The 24,115-nt window shown below is 43.1% G+C and overlaps 1 protein-coding gene across 1 annotated transcript; it reads left to right on the plus strand.

The window, feature by feature from the left end:
- On the plus strand, positions 1–10,845 carry LOC128425180 (eukaryotic translation initiation factor 4 gamma 3-like). The gene is given in 22 exon segments (XM_053411707.1): positions 1–30; positions 334–489; positions 787–984; positions 1,688–1,834; positions 1,922–1,984; positions 1,987–2,163; positions 2,733–2,837; positions 3,301–3,439; positions 3,982–4,103; positions 4,835–4,919; positions 5,367–5,484; positions 5,785–5,888; positions 6,002–6,111; positions 6,230–6,402; positions 7,020–7,145; positions 7,270–7,351; positions 7,781–7,892; positions 8,472–8,682; positions 8,992–9,304; positions 9,759–9,840; positions 9,956–10,099; positions 10,633–10,845. Coding segments are annotated over 22 exon segments (2,958 nt in total). The 3' UTR covers positions 10,794–10,845.
- Positions 10,846–24,115: the final 13,270 nt, after the last annotated feature.

Genomic DNA, 24,115 nt, shown 5'->3' on the forward strand with positions numbered 1-24,115 from the left:
ATGCCTTTCCCTTCCCTGCGGGCTGCACAGGTGAAAGAAACACACTGACCTGTTTACAGTTGATGGTTGCTCTCATTCAGGGGTAGGGGAACCTTTTTTTCTATCAAGGGCCATTTCAATATTTAGAATCTCCTTCAAGGGCCATGCTAAATATTGATCACATATCACCCTAGCCTTTCTCTCTTTTTCTATCTATTTTCGACCCTTTTATTTTTGTATCTACCCATTCTTCCGACCTTGGTCTTCATTCTCTCTGGCTCCCCCCTGTCTTTTTCTTTAAAAGATATTGAGTCATGGTAATAATACTGTTTTTCCCTTTTTTCCTGTGTTAAGCTTAAAAACCTTGGGGCCCGGCGACCACCACCCAGGAAAATCATCATGGGCCTGTCTTTGCACAACGATGTTCAGCTGAAGAAATCAGAGAATGCCTGGAAACCAGGCATGAAGAGGGAAAGCCTCCCAGCGGAACCAGAGTCCAACAAAACACAGGTACGACCAAATATACACAATCTGAAATCCACAAAGCAGTGGGCATATATAGAAATTACATATACAGAATTTTCTGATAATAAATGTTAGTCTGCATGATTGAAGATTTTCAAAGTATTGGAAATTCCAGTAAAAATGTTGTTTAAATCTGTAAATATAGGAAAATCATTGTGAGTATTTAATTTCCGTATTACTAGTAGCTTTACAAGAGGACTAGTTTTTCATGTGGAGTGAGAGATTGGTGTTTGTGATCGATGACCTCAGAGTTTAAGTACCTGTTATGACCTACTCCCTCAGGACCTGTTCAAGAAGGTTCGCAGCATCCTGAACAAGCTGACGCCGGAGAAGTTCAGCCAGCTGGTGAAGCAGGTGTGGGACCTGACCATCGACACTGAGGAGCGGCTCAAAGGAGTCATCGACCTGGTGTTTGAAAAGGCCATCGACGAGCCCAGCTTCTCGGTGGCCTACGGGAACATGTGCCGCTGCCTCGCCACGGTAAGCTGGTCGCTTAGTTGAGCACAGAAGTGTGTCGACTTTGGAACGAGAGAGTCTTGTGTTTGCAATGTAATTGTTTGAATTGGATTTGGAGAAGTACTTAAATATAGCTTTTTCGTAAACTGCCGCATTCATCAGATGCAAAAACACGATGGAGGAATTAAGTGTAATCTTTAAACCATCTATTGGAGGGGTGTGCACACTGTGTCTCAATATGCAGTCAACAATTTGCTAAATGTTTATGCAGCAAATGGATCAATTGGTTCATATTCAGCTCTGCCTTGATGCAGAATAATGCTGTGAAAAGCAACACAATTCAGTACAGTGTGATGATGAGGTTTTATTGTTTTGATGCCTCTAGAGTGTACACCAGACGACACTATTATTAAGGAGTTTGAAAATCAGTCACAAATAATCCTTTAAAACACAATTTATTAAACGTGCATATCCTTAATTATAGACACTATTAACAAGAGTTCTAGAGAAACTATTACATTTTCTGTCTTCCGTCATTTGATAACATAACCTTAAAAATATATCAGTCATTAAAATCTAAATAATCCAGATATGAAAATATTAATTTGCGAAATATAAAAAGAAATGTTAAACCGCTGAAAACTTTTTTCACGGTTAGTTCATTACTTATTTTATTTGAATGCTTATGTTCTCTACTGAATTCATTCCACTTACTTTTCATGTGCAGCTCAAAGTGCCCATCACTGACGCTCCCAACAACACAGTGAACTTTCAAAAGCTGCTGTTAAGCCGCTGCCAGAAAGAATTTGAGAAAGACAAGGTGGATGATGTGGTGTTTGAGAGGAAGCAGAAGGAGCTGGACTCTGCTGCATCGGTAAGTGTGACACCGGATCTTTACCAAAACATTTTTTAGTTTCTGTTTCAACTCTGTTCAAGAGGTTTGTTTCCTTGGTCCCATTAGACGGAGCGTGACCGACTTCAGGTAGAGCTGCAGGAGGCCAAGGACATTGCCCGGCGGCGATCCATCAGCCGCCGGGCAACATAAAGTTCATTGGTGAACTGTTCAAGCTAAAGATGCTAACGGAGGCCATCATGCATGACTGCGTGGTGAAGCTGCTGGGGAACCACGACGAAGATTCCCTGGAGTGTCTCTGCAGACTGCTCACCACCATCGGCAAGGACTTTGATTTAGTGAAGGCCAAGGTGAGCTGATGGTTGTACATTTTACATAAATCTTAAATTTCTTTTATTACGGTCTTAGAAAGGTCTGAGGGGCTACAGATTGAAAACTTTGAATATAATCTACAGGATAATATGCGGCTGGTTTCCCTTTCAAATTAAATATTAAGAGAAATGCATTGTTTGCAGGGATGAAGATATGATGAGAACTTTTTGTCAGCAGTGTTTTTGACATTAGGGCAGCCAAAGATCAGTTCATGTCTCTGCTTTCATCCCACTAAGATGTTTTCTTCTGGAAATGTCAAATAAGTGATTTAGTAGGTGATTCTGATTTACAATCCCACAGCAGCTGCTTACAAGTAGGTTGTGGTCGTTTCCTCAGCACGGAAGCTTTACGGCTTTTACGGCTGTTGATGAAATGTTCCGGTTTCATCTCAGGCGGTCAGGACTGTTCCAAGTGATAAACTGGACAATTGGTCAACTCTGAAAATAATAGTATCTGCAACCTGCTGTCTGGTAGATTGAATGGAGACATGCTGAACATGACTTTCATGTCTCAAATTAACCGTCTCTCTCCCTCTGTGTCTCACCAGCCTCGGATGGATCACTATTTTAAGCAGATGGAAAAAATCACCAGAGAGGGGAAGACGCCTTCACGGACACGGTTCATGTTGCAGGATACCATAGACCTGAGATTGGTGAGTGGGTCTTCGTGATTTTTCTTTCATTTGCACAATTGTAAAGAGTCCAAGAATCAAATTCTTAACCGTAAAATGGATTTTACCAGAGAGATTTATTTCATCGATCTCTCTGATGACCAGGAACAATATACTATATATTCTGGTCCTATTCTGTTTAATGAATATCTACACTGCTGTTGTTAAGGAGTTCTAATGCTTTTTAGAAGGACTGATATAGATGGATACATAGATAATGGCGAAGAAATGTAAGAAAATTCCATAGAAACAACGAACAGGGAAAAATGGTTGAAACCTGAGGAATATGTGATAACTATTGATCTTTAATGAATTCATCAGTGTGTCCCCAGTCATTAGAATATTCCTCTGTGATTGACTGAGCTAAGACATCTGTTTAACACTACAGAATCTGTCTGATTCAGGTTTGAAGTCATTGTTGATCTGTACATTTTTTTTTCTTCAGCACAAATGGGTGTCAAGAAGAGCCAACCAGGGTCCAAAGACAATTGATCAGATCCACGAGGAGGCAAAGCTTGAAGAGGAAGAGGAGCAGAGAAAAGTGCAGCAGCAACTGTACTTCAAGGACACCAGGAGACGGCCAGGTCAGGCCTGCAGTCTAAATCCTCTTTAAGGTTTAGAATTACATTGGCACAGCTATAGTGACTTAGGAAGACAGGCTGTAGACTTCCTGTCCCTATAGCCTGCAGAGATGCTATTGTGCCCAACAGCAGACAGGAAGCCCCCTAGCTCCCTCCCATCTGCTAGCTGACCTATAATATTTCATCTTGTAACGCAGCATGCCACTAAAACAGTCAGAAATGTCTCTCTGTCTGCCACTTTCACAGCCGTTTGACTCCACTGTATTTACTGTGAACTAATCTTAAACCTGTATTTCCCTGTTTGTTTCTTGTTTTTTTGTGTGGGTGTGTCTCCACAGATCCAAGGGAGCAGAGAGAGCAGAGAGAGCAGAGAGAGCAGAGACAGCAGAGACAGCAGAGACAGCAGAGAGAGCAGAGAGATCAGAGACAGCAGAGAGAGCAGATGGAGCAGAGGGAGCAGAGAGAGCAGAGACAGCAGAGACAGCAGAGAGAGCAGAGAGATCAGAGAGAGCAGAGAGAGCAGAGGGATCAGAGGGAGCAGAGAGAGCAGAGGGAGCAGAGAGAGCAGAGAGATCCGGAAGTACAGGGAGAGGAGACCTGGAACACTGTGCCCATGAGGAAGAATGGCAGGACCATCGACCCCAACAAGATCCCAAAGATCTCCAAGGTGGGACGAGCTTTCCGAGGCTTCGACACAGATCTTACCATTTTACCTTTTTCTTACCTTCTACTGTGAGGTTTGTACAAATGCACTGCTACAGGAGACATGAAGCTGCTATTTACTTTCTGTCCCTCATAGTTGATTTGCTCATATCTCTACATTGGAATCACAAAAACAATGACAAACAATTACCATTCGGTAACTGGTCGTGTTCCATGGAAACTTAAGCCGTTGTCAGGCGTGACCTCCGGGTAAAATCTGGAGAATTGGCTACAGACTTTAAACATTTAAATAACTTAACTAATTTTGATTTAATGATGGTTTGATCTGAGAGATTTGAAATTTGAATTTGAATTAAAGCTGGAACCTAAAGCAGAGTCAGGACTTGTTAAGTTTCTCTTGTATAATCAGAAATATGTAATATTTTATGATTTATACAGATATTGGTAAACAAGTTTCTTAGATTTTCTACTTATTACTGATAAAAGACTCATAACAGGGGCATTTGTGTCGATTTGTTCCTGCTTCTCCCTCATGCCCACAATTTCAATATACAATATACATAATGATTTGTATAATGAGTTTAATAATGTAAAACAATTTCAAAACAAGAGAAGCTGAATAAAGTATATTTTGTGAAATCAGCAGTGACCTCTGAGTAGAAACTGATCACAGACAACGTGAAAAGTTGTAAGGCTCATTTTTTGGTGCCTGATGGTCTGTTTCTCTTTCTACAGATGGACGAGAAGATCCAGCTGGGCCCCCGGGCTCAAGTCACATGGGTGAAGGGCAGCGGTGGAGGAGCCAAGGCCAATGACTCAGGTGAGGTCACACCACATGACTTTTAAAGCTGTCGGATCACTGTGCAGTTCACACTACATGACCTGCTGATCAGGAGTCTTGTAACTGTTTGGAGTTCATACTACACTTAACGATGGAAGGGTGTCACACACTTCACAATGTTACGACTGTTCCGCTCTGTTTAGCTGTAGTTGTCACTGATTCATCTAAGATATTAAGCCTGTTAAAAATCTGGGAGTGTGATAGTCTTTCATATCTATTACATTTTACGAGAATTTCCTTCATTATTTTCTTAAAAAGGTTTTAAAATGTAACTTGATGAAACCCTGATATAAAACTGTAACTTACAATATATCCTGTATACAGGGTCAGGTGACGTATCTTCCTCTTAATGACTGGACCTTGTCTCTGATCATCCACGCTCGTTATTTTTCACTTATCTTTCTTATGATTTCATCTCTGTAGCAGAACTTTCACGCACAGCGGTCCTCAACCGCTTCTCGGTGCTGCAGTTCGACCCCTCACCTCAACCCTCCACCACTCCTCCACAGAACCCAGACTTCGACGCCGGGACAACTCACGGAAGGTATGAGATGACAACGCTGTCTGATTTGAAAGATCCTGTTGGTGTTAGGTTTCTCTGAAACATGAGGAGAGTGTCTCTGTGATCCTGATATTTATCTTTCCTGCTATCAGGATATTTATAACTCTGATTAACTAGTTTCCATTGACTTAAAAAATAAATCAGTTTTGTTAATAGGGTTTTGTTTCCTCTCTGTTTAGGGCAGTGATAATAATTTGTAGTAGTTTCCAAATTGGTTAGAAAGCTTTATGGTCATTTACACTGACATCCTTCCTGACTCTTTGTTTATCCGTTCCCCACCAGTCGTAGCAGTACAGAAAAAAAGTGCAGCAACAAGCCGCTGATCTCTGCACCGAAAGTCACCGAGGTCGAATCTGAGCCAGAGCGTAGCAGAGTCCGAGAGCCTGGTGAGACACACCTTGCTGTCCAACACCGGATGGACAGGACAATAACACTGACACATTCACTCTCTGCCATTAATCACACTGTTGTGACTGTGGTTGTTTATTTGCATCGACAGTGAAACCTGAGCCTGTCCAGACGATAGAGGAACCTGCTCGGTCTGAGGAGGAGATCAAGAGGAAGTGCAAGTCCATCATCGACGAGTTCCTGCACCTTAAAGATTTCAAGGTGATGAGATCCAGTCAACTGATAACTGATTTTTTTCATTTCAATTTCATAGAATAAACCTTCTTAAAGGGGAAAATTTAAGTATAAGTCTTGAACATGTGTCTTTGTTTTGTTGCAGGAGGCTGTCCAGTGTGTGGTGGAACTTGATCTGGGCTCTCAGTCGCACATCTTCATACGCGTGGGGGTGGAGTCGACTCTGGAGCGCAGTCAGATCACACGGGACCACTTGGGCCAGCTCCTCTTCCAGCTGGCGCAGAAGGGAATCCTGCCCAAACCCCAGTTCTACAAAGGGTCAGTTCCCCTGCTCAGTTCTACTTAGGGTTGCAAAATTCCGGGAATATTAAAAGCTGGAAACTTTCAATCGGAATATACGGGAATATACGGGAATAAACTGGACATTGTGTGGCTAATTTATACTAACTGTATTTACCTTGTCATATACAGACATAAATATAAACATTTTGTTTTGTCATAGGCTGATTTGAGCCCTGAGGAAACTTTGGGCACTTGACTATATGCCTCTGCATCTTTGTGTCATTCTTAACAGAGGTCTTTGCATAGTATTTGCAAATGTACACAGCCTTTCCTTCTACATTGGCTGGGGTGAAATAAAAAGATTTATTTGATGTTGTCCAGCCATTTATCTTCCTGCTAATTCATTTTCAAAACATGTCGATACAAGAATAAGCAAGAATGACGGTCAATTTTCCGTGGTTTTTGGTTTTCTAAAAGACCATGTGGTCGTTCATTTATTTCTTTGGGGAACATGTAAACATTTTCTGCTTCTAAACTTACTGAATTTAAATTGAGTATAAGAACTCATTTGTTTTTGCTCAATAATTCGATGCTGGTCCCTGTTTCGGAGCGGCTCTTTTTCCTAACCACAACGTCCTTGTTTCTTTTCCCAGGTTTGCAGACACGCTGGAGCAAGCGGACGACATGGCCATCGACGTTCCCCACATCTGGCTGTACCTGGCCGAGCTGCTCAGCCCTGTGCTGAAGGAGGGGGGCTTCTCTATGAGAGAGCTCTTTAGGTACGAGACCACAAACGTGTTGACTGTGATGAACTCTGCTCTAAACTAAGCTGTGTATGAAGTAAAGATCTGCTCAGACTTTCAAGATTTATTTAAATTTCTGTCATGTTCTGTTTGTTCACAGTGAATTAAGCAAACCTTTGCTTCCTGTGGGAAAAGCTGGGATCTTGATCTCTGAAATACTGCTCATACTATGCAAACAAATGGTAAGAAACACTTCAGTCTGTTCTTCACTCTTTTTTCCTGTTACCTGTTCTCATTATGAAGCAGGTGGATTATAACCAGTGACTCAGCTGTAGATATCATTTAAATACACATAGATTATTGACTTGTATACAATCTATATTGAAATATTTTACTGTTGCACTGCACTGGAGTTCACTGTAGCATCTTTTTTTTTGTATTATTCACTCAGTGTTATTATTATGATTCTGTTATAATCATTATAAACCAGTTAAATGAAAAATCTCATTGAAATCAACTAGGCTGATTTGATCTTTTGATTTGAAGCAAATATTTTCTAATTCATTAAGTAAGTTTATGAATGAAATATTTCTCCCTGCTGTAAATTAGACGTAATAGAAAAGACATTTCAGAGCATAGGTTTGTGACGTTGTCTGGTCTCGTGTCCACAGGCCCATCGTACTGTGGCTTCTCTGTGGGAAGAATCCGGCCTCAACTGGACTGACCTTCTGCCGGAGGAAGAGGAAGTCCAGGCTTTCATCTCACAACAGGTCAGTGATGAAGGTCAACACTCATCAAGGCCCAAGAAATATCAATGGAGGGAAACCCTCTGTTACCATCTATCAGCTGTTTGAAGACTTTTTAACTAATTGAGACAAATAAGAACTTTCTAATGTTTTTTGTATTGTTTCCAAGCCGTCCTTCTCTTCTATACTTCCTCACCATATCAATGTTGTCTCCACTCAAACAGAAACTCCAGTTTCTTCAGCCACAGAGTCCGAGTGTCTCAGAGCACAAACCTGAGCCAGAGGGCAGCAGTGTCCGAGAGCCTGGTGAGACGCACGTCACTGTCCAACACCGGAGAGACAGGACGACAATACAGACACATTCACTCTCTGTCATTAATCACACTGTTGTGACTGTGGTTGTTTATTTCTCATGTTAAAGGAGATATGACCAGTCAGATTTTCAGTCCCATGTGTTTCTCATGTGACCAAATCAGCACATTCAATTTAATTAAGATCTGTAACTGTTTGGCCCATTTCACATTACTTATATGTGAAGAACTGTTAAGTGTAAATATTACCTATTGCTGATTGAATTCTGAAGAAATGTATTCATCTGTACTTTTCCTTCTTCCAGATGATGCGCCAAACATGCAGGCTTTGAACAGCCTTGCAGAGTCAGAGACTGAGCTGGAGACAGCCGCCGTTGAGCCTTCTCTCATGCCCCCCCCTTCACTACAGCGGCAAGCCTCTAGTCCTGCTTACAGAGAGGCCTCCTCTGAAACTTTGCCTGCTGACACCACTCCTCAACAGAACCCCAACTTCGACGCCGGGACAACTCTGGGAAGGTATGAGATGACAACGCTGTCTGATTTGAAAGATCCTGTTGGTGTTAGGTTTCTCTGAAGCATGAGGAGAGTGTCTGTGATTCTGATATTTATCTCTCCTGCTAGCAGGATATTTATAACTCTGATTAACTAGTTTCCATTGACTTAAAAAATCCGTTTGTTATTAGGGTTTTATTTCGCTTCTGTTTAGGTCACTGATAATAATTTGTAGTATTTTCCAAATTGGTTGAAAAGCTTGATATTCAGAGTTTCTCATTTACACTGACATCCTTCCTGACTCTTTGTTTTTTGGTCCCCCACCACTCGTAGCCGTACAGGCAGGAAGCGCAGGAAGAACAGAAAGCGCAGCGCAAAGCCGCTGAGCTCTGCATCGTCTCAGCCGGATCTGTACACCAGGGGAAGCAGCTCAAAGGAGCTGCTGGAGAGTCCAACCCTGGAGGAGCCGCCAAGAGACAGCGAGCCAGAGGGAGCAGTGCCTAGGAGACCGAATGTCTCAGAGCACAAACCTGAGCCAGAGGGCAGCAGTGTCTCTAGTCCTGCTTACAGAGAGGCCTCTTCTGAAACTTTGCCTTCTGACACCACTCCTCAACAGAACCAAGACTTCGACGCCAAATGTGTGAAGGTACGAAAGTGAAATCAACCAGTCTCTGCGAGTTAGTAGTAAAAATCCTGAAGGGCAGACAGAGTGGGGCTAAGTTACACCTCGTTGTAAAGTAACTGAATATAATTATATTTCGGACCTTGAAGCTAATGTTGGTCCACGACTGTTGGTAAGATCTCATCAATACAATTCCTGGATCCACCTGTGCTCCAAAATTGTACGGTTTCCTCCCTGGGTCCACAAATATTCATGGAAATCATTTCAGTAGCTTTTGATGAATCCTGCTGACAAACTGACTAAACAAATGAAAACATAAGCTCCAGTTCTAGACCAGAAATACGTTAGTTACACATCTACATACTTTGAACTCTGTGTTTACTGCTCTTCAGTGTCATCACTTCTGAGCTGATTCTTGTGAATTTTACAGACGCCGTGTTTTTACTCCTCCTCCTCCTCTGATCTCTCTGTTTCTCAGGAGAACCTGGCTGAATCTCACCTGAGCTCGTCTCCCTACCTGAGGGCGTTGATGACGGCTGTGTGTAAGGCAGCAGTGAAAAGTAAGCTCTCCACCAGCCGGAGCAAAGACTCCTCTGCTCAAATCGCACCGCTGATTACAATATTTATTCTCTGCCGGGCGAATGAATTTACTCTGCCTCCTTCTTCACTGTGCAGATAACACCAACTGTCGAGTGCACACGGCCCTCATTCAAAAGAGATTACCTGTATTGCTCCAGTACCGGAACTCAGAGAGTGAGCGACAGCTGCATGCTCTTCAGGAACTTCAGTCGCTGATCGTCGCCCTCGATCATCCTCCAAGTAAGTTCTGCGTCAGAGTTCACTCCAAATGAAACTCACACATCATCCCTTTTCTTTGTTTCTTAAGAATAAACTGTGTAACAAGTTCTCAGTTGTGATCCAACCAGTGGAACAGTTCAATCTCACTACAAGGTCCATTTAGTAGCTTTTCTGGAGCTTTAGTTCTTGTCACATGATTCTCATCAGCAGAAGAACTTCGCCTTGTGATATGGAATTGGAGATTTTCATATTTCCGTCTATTTTTTAAGGACATTTGAAAAGTTTGGATTAAAACTTTGAATCTCAAATTTTTTCTGCACTGACATTAACTTGATTCGTTCATTTGAGGAACATCACTCCAAATAACTTTTGCTAAACACAATGCCGTCTTCAGTTATTTCTAATACATCAATTTTTGGTTTCTTATCTAGATACAAATCCCTTGAATTACTTGAATTGATAACATTAGGAATTTGTCTCACCTCACAGAAAAATGAGATTTATTTCAGTTTCGTCATAGCTGAAACGATGACTGACATGTATTTGTTCTCCAGACCTCCTCCAGATATTCTTCGAGTGTATGTACGACGAGGACGCATTCTGCAAGTCGGGGACAAGAAAAGACCCGGCCAATCAGCTGGATAAGGGCGTGGCCCTGAAGACCGTCACAGCCTTCTTCACCTGGCTGCGGGAGGCGGAGTCAGAAGACAATTGACGAGATTGGATTCCAAACTCGTCAATTTGGAATTTTTCTTTTTCTTTTGCAACGTTCCGCACTTTTTAATTTATTAATAATAAAAGGTAGTAAAAAATGCTCATTCTCATGATTAGTTCTTTCCATGGTTTGGTGCTTAAAGGGGATACGATTCAGTGTGTGTGTGTGTGTCTGTGTGTGATGAACTGAGACAGTTGTGTTGTGTTGGAAGTTGCCATAGCATCGTCATATGACCTGTGTGATCAGACCAGGAGGAGCAGCTGAGCGATGAGCTGCCGGCTCCTCAGGATCAATGACACAGGTTCCACTCGTTTGGTCTGTTTAGTCATCGAAGCCCAAACAATCAAACAGCACCGTGTCGTTGAAAGTGTCTCAGCATTTTGTCGCCTCATATATTTCTTATTTGTACCATCTTTTGTATGTGTGTATCTAGATTGTGTGTTTATGAAGCCATGACATGTTTGAGTGTTGTCCGGCATAATGTGGTCACGTGACCACCAGATCGCCCAAAACACACCCACTGTGAACATGGATACTGGAGACGTATTGGTTAACTGATGACTCAATTTATTGGCAATTATTTAGGTAATGTCCAAGCAATAATCTTGCACTGTTAAATATGACTGTATATAATTGTTTCACAGGTATTTTCAAGAACTGAAGATTAGACACAAAACCCTGAAATATTCACTTTACAGTTAAATACGTCAAAAGTGGTAAAAGGCTGAAATATGAAAATATTGTATTAGATTAGATTAGATTAGATTTCTTTATTTATCCACACAATGGGGAAATTCACTTGTTACAGCAATAAAGGAAAACAGAATTAAAGTAACAGTGCCGAAGCACAAATAAAAAAGATCACAATATGTACACTACTCAGACTACACATAATAAGAGTACAGATAACAAACAGATAACAAACAACCTGCAAAACAGACACTGTGCAAAAGCAGGTGCTGGGGATAAAGTGGAATGATGTAAGTGTTATTGTAATGAAAACAAAAATATTATAAGTAATATTGCAACAGTAGTGACCATGATACAGAAAAATAATTAAAAAGTAAGTGACCATAATATAAATAATACTACAACATAGCATACAGGAAATATAAATAATGCAATGTAACCATTTTAAGTGACCATGATATAAATATAGATGTAAAGTGTTGTAAATAAATATTGTGCATGGTAGTGGACTGAGTAAAACAAAAAATACAAACATAAATAAGAAAAATAAAAATACAAATACAGCTATGGTGAGAGGTTGAGTGGAGATAGAGATAATCGACAGGGACTACAACATTATCAGGTGGTGCTGGTGTTGTAGAGCCTGACTGCGGCCGGGATGAAGGACCTGCGGAACCTCTCCTTCTTACACCGTGGGTGTAACAGTCTGCTGCTGAAGGAGCTGCTCAGGGACCCCACAATGTCATGTAGGGGGTGAGAGGTGTTGCCCATGACGGACGCCAGCTTGGCTAACATCCTTCTGTCCCCCACTTCCTCAATGGAGTCCAGAGGACAGTCCAGGACAGAGCTCGCTCTTCTTATCAGTCTGTTGAGCCTGCTCCTGTCTCTGTCCGTGCTACCCCCCCTCCAGCAGACCACCGCGTAGAAGATGGCTGAGGCCACCACAGAGTCATAAAAAGTCCTGAGGAGAGCCCTGCACACTCCGAAGGACCTCAGCCTCCTCAGCAGATGGAGGCGGCTCTGGCCCTTCTTATAGAGGGCATGTGTGTTGTCCAACCAGTCCAGTTTGTTGTTGAGGTGAACACCCAGGAATTTGTAGCTCTCCACCACCTCTATGTCCAATCCCTGGATGTTCACTGGTGTTAAGTAGGATGCTTTTTTCCGGAAGTTCACGATCATCTCCTTCGTCTTGCTGGTGTTCAGCTGAAGCTGGTTCAGCTCACTCCAGCTGACGAAGTCTGTGATGACCGCCCTGTACTCCAGGTCATTCCCCTCCGGAACACATCCAACGATGGCTGTGTCATCAGAGAACTTCTGGATGTGGCAGTGTGTGGTGTTGTGGGTGAAGTCGGAGGTGTAGAGGGTGAAGAGGAAAGGGGAGAGCACCGTACCCTGAGGGGCACCTGTGCTGCAGAGCACCACGTCAGACACACAGTGATGGAGCCTCACATACTGTGGTCTCTTTGTGAGGTAGTCCGTTGTCCATGCAGCCAGGTGTTGGTCCACTCCCACGTTCTCCATCTTCACTTTGAGCAGTGAAGGCTGGATGGAGTTGAATGCACTTGAGAAGTCAAAAAACATGACCCTCACAGTGTTCCTGCTGTCCTCCAGGTGTAGCAGGGATCTGTGCAGCAGGTAGGTAACTGAGTCGTCCACCCCAATCCCAGGCTGGTAAGCAAACTGCAGGGGGTCCAGCTGTGTGCCCACCAGCAGTCGTAGGTGTCTCAGGATAATCCTCTCCATCGTCTTCATCAGGTGAGAAGTCAAGGCAACTGGCCTGAAGTGGTTTGGCTCCTTGGGGCGCGGCGTCTTCGGCACCGGGACCACACAGGAGGTCTTCCACAGGGCTGGGACTTTCTCCAGGCTCAGGCTTAGATTGAACAAATGCCTGATCACACCACAGAGCTGGTCAGCACAGTCCTTGAGCAGTCTTGGGCTGATACCATCCGGGCCCGGGGCCTTCCTAGCCTTGATCTTCTTGAGTTGGCTTCTCACCTGATCATCTGTTATAGAGAGGGGGGTGGAGGATGATTGGGGTGGGGGTGTGGGGGTGAGGAGTGGTGAGAGTATCAAGGGGGGATGATGATCTGGAGATGGGGTGGGGGTGGGCTGGTGGGGGTCAGGTGTCGAAGGTGGCAGGCTGAGGAGGGGGGGGGGGGGGGGGGGCTGGCCAGGAGAGGTGTGAAGAGGGGGCGGGGGGAGGGGAATCAAATCTATTGAAGAACAGATTCAGTTTGTCTGCCCAGTCCTTGTCCCCGCTGGGTTGTTGTCTTCCCACACCTTTTCCGTGGCCTGCGATGGTCTGCAGCCCTCTCCAGACGTCCCTGGCGTTGTTCTGCTCCAGCCGCTTCTCCAGTTTCTTCCTGTAGCTGTCCTTCCCCTTCCTGATCATCAGCCGGAGTTCCTTCTGGACTCTGCGCAGCTCCTCTTTGTCCCCCGAACTGAAGACCCTCTTCTTCTCGTTCAGCAGGGTCTTTATCTCGGGGGTCACCCAGGGTTTGTTGTTGGGAAAACACCGTACCAGCTTGGAGGGCACAGTGTTCTCCTCGCAGAAGTTAATATAAACAGTGATACAGTGGGTCATGCTGTCAATATCAGTGCCGTGGGGGCTGCAGAGTGCATCCCAGTCTGTAGTCTCGAAGCAGTCTCTGAGCCTAGCACTGGTCTCCTCAGACCACTCCTTAACAAGCCTCTTCACAGGTCGTTGTTTATTCACCACAGGGGTGTAGTCCGTGACGAGGTGAACGAGGTTGTGATCCGAGCGACCAAGCGGGGGGAGGGGGGATGAGGTGTATGCATCCTTGATGTTTGCATACAGTAGGTCCAAAGTTTTATTTTCTCTAGTGTGGCAGTTCACGTACTGGGTGAATGTGGGAAGAGCAGAGGACAGAGGGGCATGGTTGAAGTCACCGGAGATGAGGAGGAGGGCTTGGGGGTGCTGGCTTTGAAGATGCGAGATAACTGTGTGGATACGATCTGAAGCTACAGCAGCGACCGCCGAGGGGGGGATGTACACAGTCACAACAATAACATGTGAAAACTCCCTCGGGAGATAGTATGGCCGCATGCTGACCGCTAACAGCTCCAAATCTCTGGTGCAGAGTATCTCCTTCACGCTGATGTGTCCCGGGTGGCACCATCTATCGTTAACCAACACAGCGATCCCCCCTCCTTTCTTCTTACCGCACTCCGTTGCTTTTCGGTCCGCTCGTACGAGTTGGAAGCCGTCCAGATTTACGTGTGAGTCCGGAGAAAGTTCAGTCAGCCACGTCTCTGTGAAGCACATGAGGCTGCATACCCTGTATTCCCTCTGCAGTCGGGTCAGCGCCGTCAACTCTTCCATCTTGTTTGGGAGAGATCTTACATTCCCCATGATGACAGACGGTAAACATGGTTTAAACCGTCTTTTCCGCTCCCTGCGCTTCACTCCCGCTCTGCATCCTCTTTTCCTCCTCCGTAACTCCTCGAGGATCTCCGGCCGCTCCGCGCAGAGAAGGGGTGTGTGGCGCAGGCCCAACAGCTGATCACGGGTGTAAACAATGGAGCCTTGGTTGAATGGGTTCCCCACAGCCACACCAAAAAGTGCCGAAAACAGCAAGGAGCAAACTACGAATGTTAAAATGTGAACATCCATAGCTGCGCACTTGCTTAGAGTGTCAATGTGGTAAAAAAAAAAACAACAAGAAAAATACACTAAAAACACTATTTACACACTAAAAAGAGGTACGGAAAGTGAGAGCTGCTGTAACAGGCTGCCACTCACGCAGCGCCATCTTGCTCGCCTAGTACAAATGTTTTATATTATCACTGTTGCTTTTTCTCAGTGAAGGTCAAACGCTCATGTTTCAGGATATGAGTTCTCTGTTCAGTGTGTGTGTGTTCTTAAGGGGTTTGTTTTTTTTACTCTTGAAACAAGTGACTTATGTTTACAGATACAAAATGGTTGTCTACCACTGCTGATCACAAGAAGTTGTTTTGTTGTGTCATCATTAGACAGAGGTAACCAGATGTTTGTTCCACTTTATTTCCCATGAAGGTTTTACTTTTATCGGTTTTCACTGGAGTTGTTTTTCTATTTTCTTTTCTCCCATGAGTCTTAGCAGACAGACATCCCATCAAAATGTTTCGGAGGTAGATAGTTTCAGGGTTCAAAGATCTTCATTATCTTCATATTCAATTACAATGAACCTGACGGATGCTTCTCTCTCCAAGATATCTATATATACATGTAAAGATGTATAGAAATAATATGAAAAACAAATGGTAGCATCAGCAAATATACAATTTTTTTCAGATTTATACATATTTTGTAATTATTATATGGCTATGTTTCATATGTTACATATAGGTTTTAATAATTACATTGATATATTTTTATAAAATTTTACATTTTTTGATTTTGATTTTCTCTTAAAATATATACCTATATTTTTTATAAATTAGATGGTAAAATTTTTTATTAGATTCAATTGTATTATTAGATTCTCATTTTTTTAAAGTTTCAATATCTATAAATGAAATAAAATATAAACAAACATAAATACAATCATAGCAGCCCACAAATCCAAGATCATTAGATTATTGTTTAGACGCATTTGTTCCAGAAAAAAGGAGTAACTTAAAACCAAGATGACATTTGTCGAATCAGTTAATCGACACAAAGTTGCACATAGAATAAAATTCCTCGTATATTTATCTATATATTTAATCAGGCTCCTCACACTTGCACCGTGTTTTTGAATATATTTTAAACTTTGGAGGGGAAACAGCGCCCCCCGGCGGTCGGCCGGCGCCATGACTATGGGACACCTGCGACGTGACGTGCGCGCAGCGACTTCACGGTCGTAATGGGGCGGGGCCACTGAGCAGGAATCTAAATAAAGGATCGTGCAGGATTCAAAGTACAAACTCTTTCACTTTTATTCGGACTCTTGAGGTGAGTTCGTCCCGCGGTGTCGTTCGTTGTTCGCCGGGATCATAGATACACGGAGCAGGTACCGGAGAACACGCAGGGGCCGCTGGGTGTCCGCTCCTTTCCCCCCCCCACTCCGGGCAAAGTGAAATTAATTTGATCTTTTATCCGTTTGGCTAATGCTAACGCTGGAGTCCTTTCACCGCCCGACCGCGCTCCCTGTTTCACCAGAAACAAACGCACCCCTTTATTCGTGTTTTTCTCGTGTTTTCGTGCACAAAATGAATGAAACCCGGTCCGGGCAGCGTCACCGTGTTTCCGCCTCTCACGCTCACTTCAGCACCCACTCTAGACCCAGAGGTTTTAGCTAATTACAGACCAATATCTAATCTCCCCTTCATGTCTAAAATCTTAGAAAAAGTGGTGGCCAATTGTAGGATATAGTGCCGCGCACTAACACTGTTTCGGGTTCTCAACAGTCGCGGAGTGTTACACAATGTGAGGCGTCTGGGAACGCACTTGATGCTGCTGTATTTTGGAGCTGAAGCACGCAATAAAGAAGTCATCTCATTATCTTCATTCCGGTCTCCAGTGGTTATAACAAACTATTACATGGTGTCAGAAGTGGTCCAATTCGTATTTTTTTGCCTGAGGAATATACACCGAGTTTTTTTTTTTCTCTGAAGAGGAAGCTACAGCTAACGTGTATCGGGACTAGGGATGGGCGTTCGATTAAATGGTCTTCGTCGATCGTCGGGAGAGTTAATGACGAATTTTCGATTAATCATTAATATTTTCAAGTTCAAAAATTCACTATTTATAAGCTACATTAAAATGCAGAAATGCAAAAAAGCGTGTTTCCTCATTGAGATCTTTATTACAAGATGAACAAAATATGTGCTGCCGTAATCTTAAGCAGCGGAGCCGACAGCTAGAAGCCGATGCTACTAAACACAACTGACCCTCATTTTTTTATCCTCCAAAATAAAATAATAATAATTTAAAAAAACATAATGTTAAACAACAACTACAAATATATAATACTTAGGTCTGACAGGTTTTGCCAAATGTAACTCAAATCTATCAAACAAGGTACCGAGTCGAGAAAGCTTCATAAAAATAACCAGTAACTCACATACAACTTCAGCACCAGCCTACGGATTTGTGTTGAGACAGATGAGCATGTTAACATGCTCTGGGGTCAGACGCTAACGCAGCCTGGTGACCGTCAGTCCAGCCGCAGAAAAACCCGCTCTGAGGGGACTGACGTCGCCGTGATACACAGGTAGCTCCGTGCTAACTTAGCTAGCCTGGCCGCGGCTCCGGTGTTTGCGCTCCCCTCGTCCGTGTCAGACAACGCAGGCTCCTTCTCTCCCCCAGCCTCTGGGATAGCTTCGCAGTGTTGGCAGTGAACCAAGTCATTTTTTAACTCAAAATGGTCCCACGCAACACTTCGCCGTGACCTCTTGATGTTTACTTTGTAAATGGAACTACACGGTAACTCGCAGCCAGTCGCAGGTAACTGAGTAGGACTGTGGCATTTTTTTCAAACACTGCCCCCCGTGGTCAAATGTGTAATTAGCGAATTTCTCTATGAAAAAATTATTTCATCGACGAAATTCTTAATGATCAATTAATCGATCGTCGATTAATTATGTCCACCCCTAATCGGGACGGAGACTAGCGATGAGAGAAAAGCTAACAGCTAACTGAAAATGGAACAGTTTAAGCTACCGTCGCCGTTGGTGTTAACCGGCAACTTGGGAGAAAATTGGAGACGATGGGAACAGCGCTTCCAAATATATATGACCGTGAGTGGTGCAGAAGGAAAGGACAAGAAGATCCAGGTAGCAATTCTACTGCATGCACTGGGTGAAGAGGCACTGGAAGTCTACAACACTCTTGAAAAGAATCTTGACAACGAGGATAATGAAACACATGGATTAAAGTTTTCCGTCGCTATGACGGATTTCCGTCAACTCCGCTCGCATAAGGCTAAAAATGAGATCGATGCAGATCCGAAGAGAAAAAAAAATAGGGGGGGGGGGGTGTAACACTGATATGATTTGCATAACTTCACCAATCAGCTGTGATTTTTTTAACCTTTTGTTTGTGAACCATGCCTTGCGTCTTTCTCATGTTTGAATGGATAAGTTGACGCGGCATTTAAAAAAAAAATCCATGCGTTGGCAGAGCATTGGAAATAAATCCCCATGCGTTGTGCTTGGTTTTCTTGTGTTTGGCAATTTAGCTAGTGTTTCGGATTAAGTTGAGTTGTGGCAAAAAATGACTGTTTGAACAGATAGACCATCTTGTGTTTCGCTTTGATCAGTCATGGCCACCGGTGTATCAATCCTCGTCGGCAGATACAGAAATAATTAAATAAAAAGTTCTAAATCAACAGACGTCTTAAAATGCTCTCCTTTTCGTTTGGCCTGGACCTACACGATGTAGAGAATTATTGAAAAAGGAGCAGAAGCGTGAGAAAAGGCTTACAATTAAAGAATCAAAGAAAGAAAGACGAACCGACGTTTTTATGCCTATAGGCTATATTCAGTGTTGGGAAGGATACTTTCAAGACGTATTTCGTTACAGAATACAGAATACATGCCTAAAAATGTAATCTGTAACGTATTCCATTACATTAACTAATCTGAGTAACGTATATTCTGAATACTTGGAATACTTCCGGTTTGTATTGCATTTTTTAAGTGTAGGATTGCGGCGTTGTTATTGTCAGTGGAGCAGCAGCAGTTTAAACTCTCTCTCCGCCGATGCGGCGGGCCAGCTGGATGTCCGGCTCCCATCCACTCCCAGCTCTGTGCGGGTCCCACCGGAGGCTGAGGGGTCGCGCTGCGCCAAGGCTGCCTCGCGCCTTGCAGCGATTGTTTCGGCGTCGAGTCTATTTTTGTTTGCGCTTGACGCGAGCGTATCGCGCCAGTAAACACACTGAAAAATGATTTTAAACGATATTGATGACATATTTTATATGATATAAATGATAAAGTATGCATCCCATAGTTTGTATTCCCCTTCTGTTGTCCTGGAGTTTTAATTTTACCAATTTTACCAATCACATTATTAAATGCCCCCCTCTGCCCATCCACTACAAGCAGTCATAAAGATAAAAAGAGAGGGGGGGGCTCCCCATTGGCTTGAGTGGAGAGTACGTAATTTACCCTCGACACCCGACATTGAACGGAGCAAACAGCGGAGAAGTTCTTGAATATGGATGACATTAAATTAGGACGCTGTTGCAGTTAATGTTGGAGCAACAAGTGACCATATGCTTTTATACTACTGGGTCAACGGGTGATATTAGCGCTGCCCGGCGCCTCAGCGTCCGGTGTGAACCCGGCATCAGCCTCGCTGGCCTCCTGCAGAGTCATGACAGCGGAGCTCTGGGAGCGCAGGTCAGTCTTCTCTCACCAGGCGCTGGAAGGGCAGCTTGCGGATCAGCAGCTCCGTAGATTTCTGGTAGCGACGGAACTCTCTCAGAGCCACGGTCCCGGGCCTGTAACGGTCCCGGGCCGGTAGCGGTGAGGCTTCTTCACGCCGACGGGGGCCGGGGCGCTCTTACGGCAGCCCTGGTCTCCAGCTGCTTCCTGGGGGCTTTGCCGCCGGTGGATTTACGAGAGAGTGAATAAACTCGTGAAACAGAGAAGTACCGTCATGTAATCCACTGATTTCAACAATGTAACTGTATTCTGAATACCATCTATTTAATTTGTAACTGTAACGGAATACAGTTACTCATAATTTGTATTCTAAATACGTAACGCCGGTACATGTATTCCGTTACTCCCCAACACTGGCTATATTTACAAAAACGCAATTGCGCGGACTGATCCGAAAGCCATTTATCCTTCTTCTCTCTCGTTTTGTATTCTGTGCAATGAAAATCAAGAAGCAAGTAAAAATCGAAGTTATCCATGTTGTTACTGTCAGTGCATTATGAGCCTATATCTAGTCATATTTGTTGGAATGTGTGAACCAACGCAAATCAGATAACTGCAACTTTCATGCAGTCTTTAACGAACATTTACGCAACATGTGTGTTGGCCAAAATAATATTGCAAATATTGCTTAATACAATTTGGTTTAGCCTACTTTTAAACATATGAACTATTTAAAATTATACTCGGCCTGGATTTTGGAGCACATCCAAACATTTTCATACTTACACCCAGGCGCGGCGCGTCCCATTGGGCAAGTCGGGCAGTTGCCCAGGGCCTCGGCCACCAGGGGGCCTCGTCGTATTTATGATTTTTTTCTTTATTTTTCAAATAAATCACTCCTCATGTCCTCCTTCATTCAATATGAACCCAATAGCAAGACAGGCTTCATCGTACTTTCTTTTCAACTTGGTTTTTGAACACTGTGTCTTGTTTGTCACTGACCGGCTGCTTAACAGGAACGAGCTCTGATCTCACTCTGTGTCTCTGAGCGAATGTGAGAGGGCGGAGCCCCGGGGCCTGTTTGTGTGTGATGTCTGGGGACACACACGCACACACTCGCCCGCACAACACTGTACAGCAGACCTGGGCATTGTACGGCCCCCGGGCCGCATCCGGCCCTTTGGCTGTGACCGGCCCACGTGAGGTCAACGGAATATTAGGAATCACATGTAAATAAGTGCTTTAATTATGTTTTTCTTTATTGCTGTAACAAGTGAATTTCCCCATTGTGTGGATAAATAAAGAAATCTAAATCTAAATTCATGCAGACAATACAACAACATTTCTTTTATTTTGAAGGTGCCTTTTTTTAACATTTACCTGACGTACATCCTGAATGCCGCGAGCGGATGACGTGTTGGCGAACGGAGTTAAGAAGAGATTTGAGTTACTAAAGTCCGCAAAAATGTCAGCCCACGTTAAGAGAAGAAAGATAGAGTTTTTAACGAGACACGGACTGCTAAGTATTTATCTACTGAAGTCAATGGGAAAGCCGTGTGCTTAGTTTGTGGAGAAAAGATCGCTGTTTTTAAGGATTGCAATTTGAACCGCCACTACGAGACAAAGCACGGAGAGACTCTTACGGACGAAACGTAACGAGAAGGATCGAGGACATCGGTCATGAAAAACCTGGAAAAGTCATGGAATTGTTAAATGTTTATTTTCCAGTCCTGGAAAAGTGCTTGAAAAAAATCCCAAAAGTTTTGGAGAAGTCATGGAGATTTGTTATATTCATATTTTCATGTCGTTCATTTACGCTGAGTTTTAATTAATTCAAATGCTTTTAAAAGAAATACGCTCAAAATATAAGTAGGCATACTATCTCATACTAATTGAAATGTTCGGTGGGGAAGCAGGTGAGATAATGCACTACGCCAGGGAAGTGTAGATTTAACCATGCTTGGCTACAAATGGAAAAGTACATGCCATGTGTTACAACAGACGTCAATCAAACTATTGTCTCACTCATTTGTGTAATTCAAGGTTTACTGTATGCTTTGAAATTCTCATTGTTAGCTTAAATACTAAATTTAGTCTCTTTTGCATGTATACACTGAGATCTCACAAAATGTTTGGTCATGGAAAGTTGGTTTAAAGATATGGAAAGTCATGGAAAAGTCATGGAAATCCATGGGTTAAAAATGTGTATGAACCCTGTGTATTATACATCAGGAGGTGTTGTGTAAGTCAGTGCTAAAAATGAATCATGTTACTGATGTTGTAACTAAATTAGTTAACTTTATCAGGGCAGGAGCTGAATCACAGACAGTTTGTTGCACTTTTGGAGGAGCATGAGACTGAACATGGGGACATAGGCTACCACACAGCTGTCAGATGGCTCAGTCTGGACAAAGTGCTTAAAACAGTATGGGACCTGAGAGCAAAGATTCAAGAGTTTTGTGAAAAGAAAGTCAAGGACAGCCCAGAGCTCTCAGATGCAGACTGGATGGAAGATGAGGTAAATAGAAAGTTTAATTCTGCGTGGACAGATTAATTTGCTTTCACTGCCAACGATGCAACGATGCAGGTGTATGACAATTCACCATACATTGTCATACACCTGTATGCTTGATATGTGGCGAGGAATTAGCAAACAATATGAAATGTCATGTTGAAAGACATTTCCAGAGCGAGCACACAGCATCTGCTGAAAAGTACCAAGCTGGAGATGAGCAAAAAAAGCAGAGTTCTGTGTTTCATTTAATTCAAAGTAGGCCTACACATGTATTATGTTCTCCTTTTCATAAGAGTTTGGTGTTTTCCTTTTTTGTAACAGGTTAAAATAGCAGTTAAACAGTTTTTTTATTGTCGTTCTATAATTTAATAAATGCAACAAACTATAGTTTTTATATATATTGTATAACTATATATATAACTTTATAACCTGTGTTATCAAATATTTGTTTGGCTCCAGGCAGATTTAATTTGGGGGAAGAGGGGGCAAAATGTCTCTTTCGATAGTAAAGGTTGACTACCCCTGGGTTAGTATGACACAAACACTAACTCACTCACTCACGTCTCCCTTTCTCACACACTTATTTAATCACTTTCTCTCTCTTTCTCTTTCTCTCTCTCTCTCTCACACACATACACACACACATAGTCAAAATAGATTTTTTTTTGGGGGGGGGGGGGCCTCAAAATTGTTCTTTGCCCAGGGCCTCCAATTAGCCAGAACCGCCCCTGCTTACACCTGTCTTCACAACGGTAAGGAGAGCAAATTGATGAGTTCAGTAATCCGGCCCGTCTACTCATGCATGCCGCATGTTCCGACAACACCAATGAAGAACACACCCCTCCGTTTTCGATTTTTGGCTCATTTTACCTTACTGTTAGATTTATTTTTTAATGTCAAAATATTGGTTGGAGATATAGAACGGGTGCCAAAATACGCGCCCGGGAAAAAAATAAAAAATTATAATTGTGTTGTTTTTTTGGGGGGCGCATTATTTGGCGCTCCCCCTCTAGATGGCGCTCCAGGCGGCCGCCTATGCCGCCTGTAGGAAAGGCCGCCACTGCTATCAAAGCAGCAGTCACTTTGCTTTCGGTTTTGGCAGCATGGACGCCCTTCTACTGAAGGAAAGCACTGATGTGTCGGAAATCGATAAAACGGTAAAAAATAAGTGGAGATGGGCTTGGCTATGCGAAGTAGGTGATAATGGCAAGCCATTTAGCTCTTGGTGCAAAAACATGAAAATGCCAGGAGTTTGCTTTTGTGTGGTGTGCCATAAAAAAATAGTGTATGGGAGCAATGGCAAGAAAGTCCTTTCACGCCATCAGTCTGAAGCTAGCCATAAGGCTAATGTTAGAGCTCTTCGGCACACATCATCATTGCTTTTTTTAGAGGTTGACTTAACTGTATAAATGTCAGGTCAAAATAGCTGGGCACGAATAACGTGGCAGCAGTTCTGCAGATCCCGTTACACATTCAGACACTTAAATCAAAGTGCGATAAAAAAAAACCCATCTTTTAGCACAGGACTCAATTCGATTGAGGCAGGCAGTTTGGGATTTTTCCAGATTTTAAGAATTTATCTTGGGCAAAACAAATGAAAATGATAAGAAATCTTGTAAAATTACCTTTCCAGACCACGCTTTGGTCGAAGTGTACCTTTGACTTACCAGCTTGGCAAAGTGTCTCTTATAACCACCATTCTCAAAACAGAAATTATGACGGGCATTAGTATAAATGACAAAATTCAACACATTGAGGGCAAATATTTAAGTCATACAGTGATTCAGACAGTAACATCTAGGAAAAT

This window comes from Pleuronectes platessa, chromosome 19 (genome assembly GCF_947347685.1).
Source record: "Pleuronectes platessa chromosome 19, fPlePla1.1, whole genome shotgun sequence".
Classification (NCBI taxonomy): Eukaryota; Metazoa; Chordata; class Actinopteri; order Pleuronectiformes; family Pleuronectidae; genus Pleuronectes; species Pleuronectes platessa.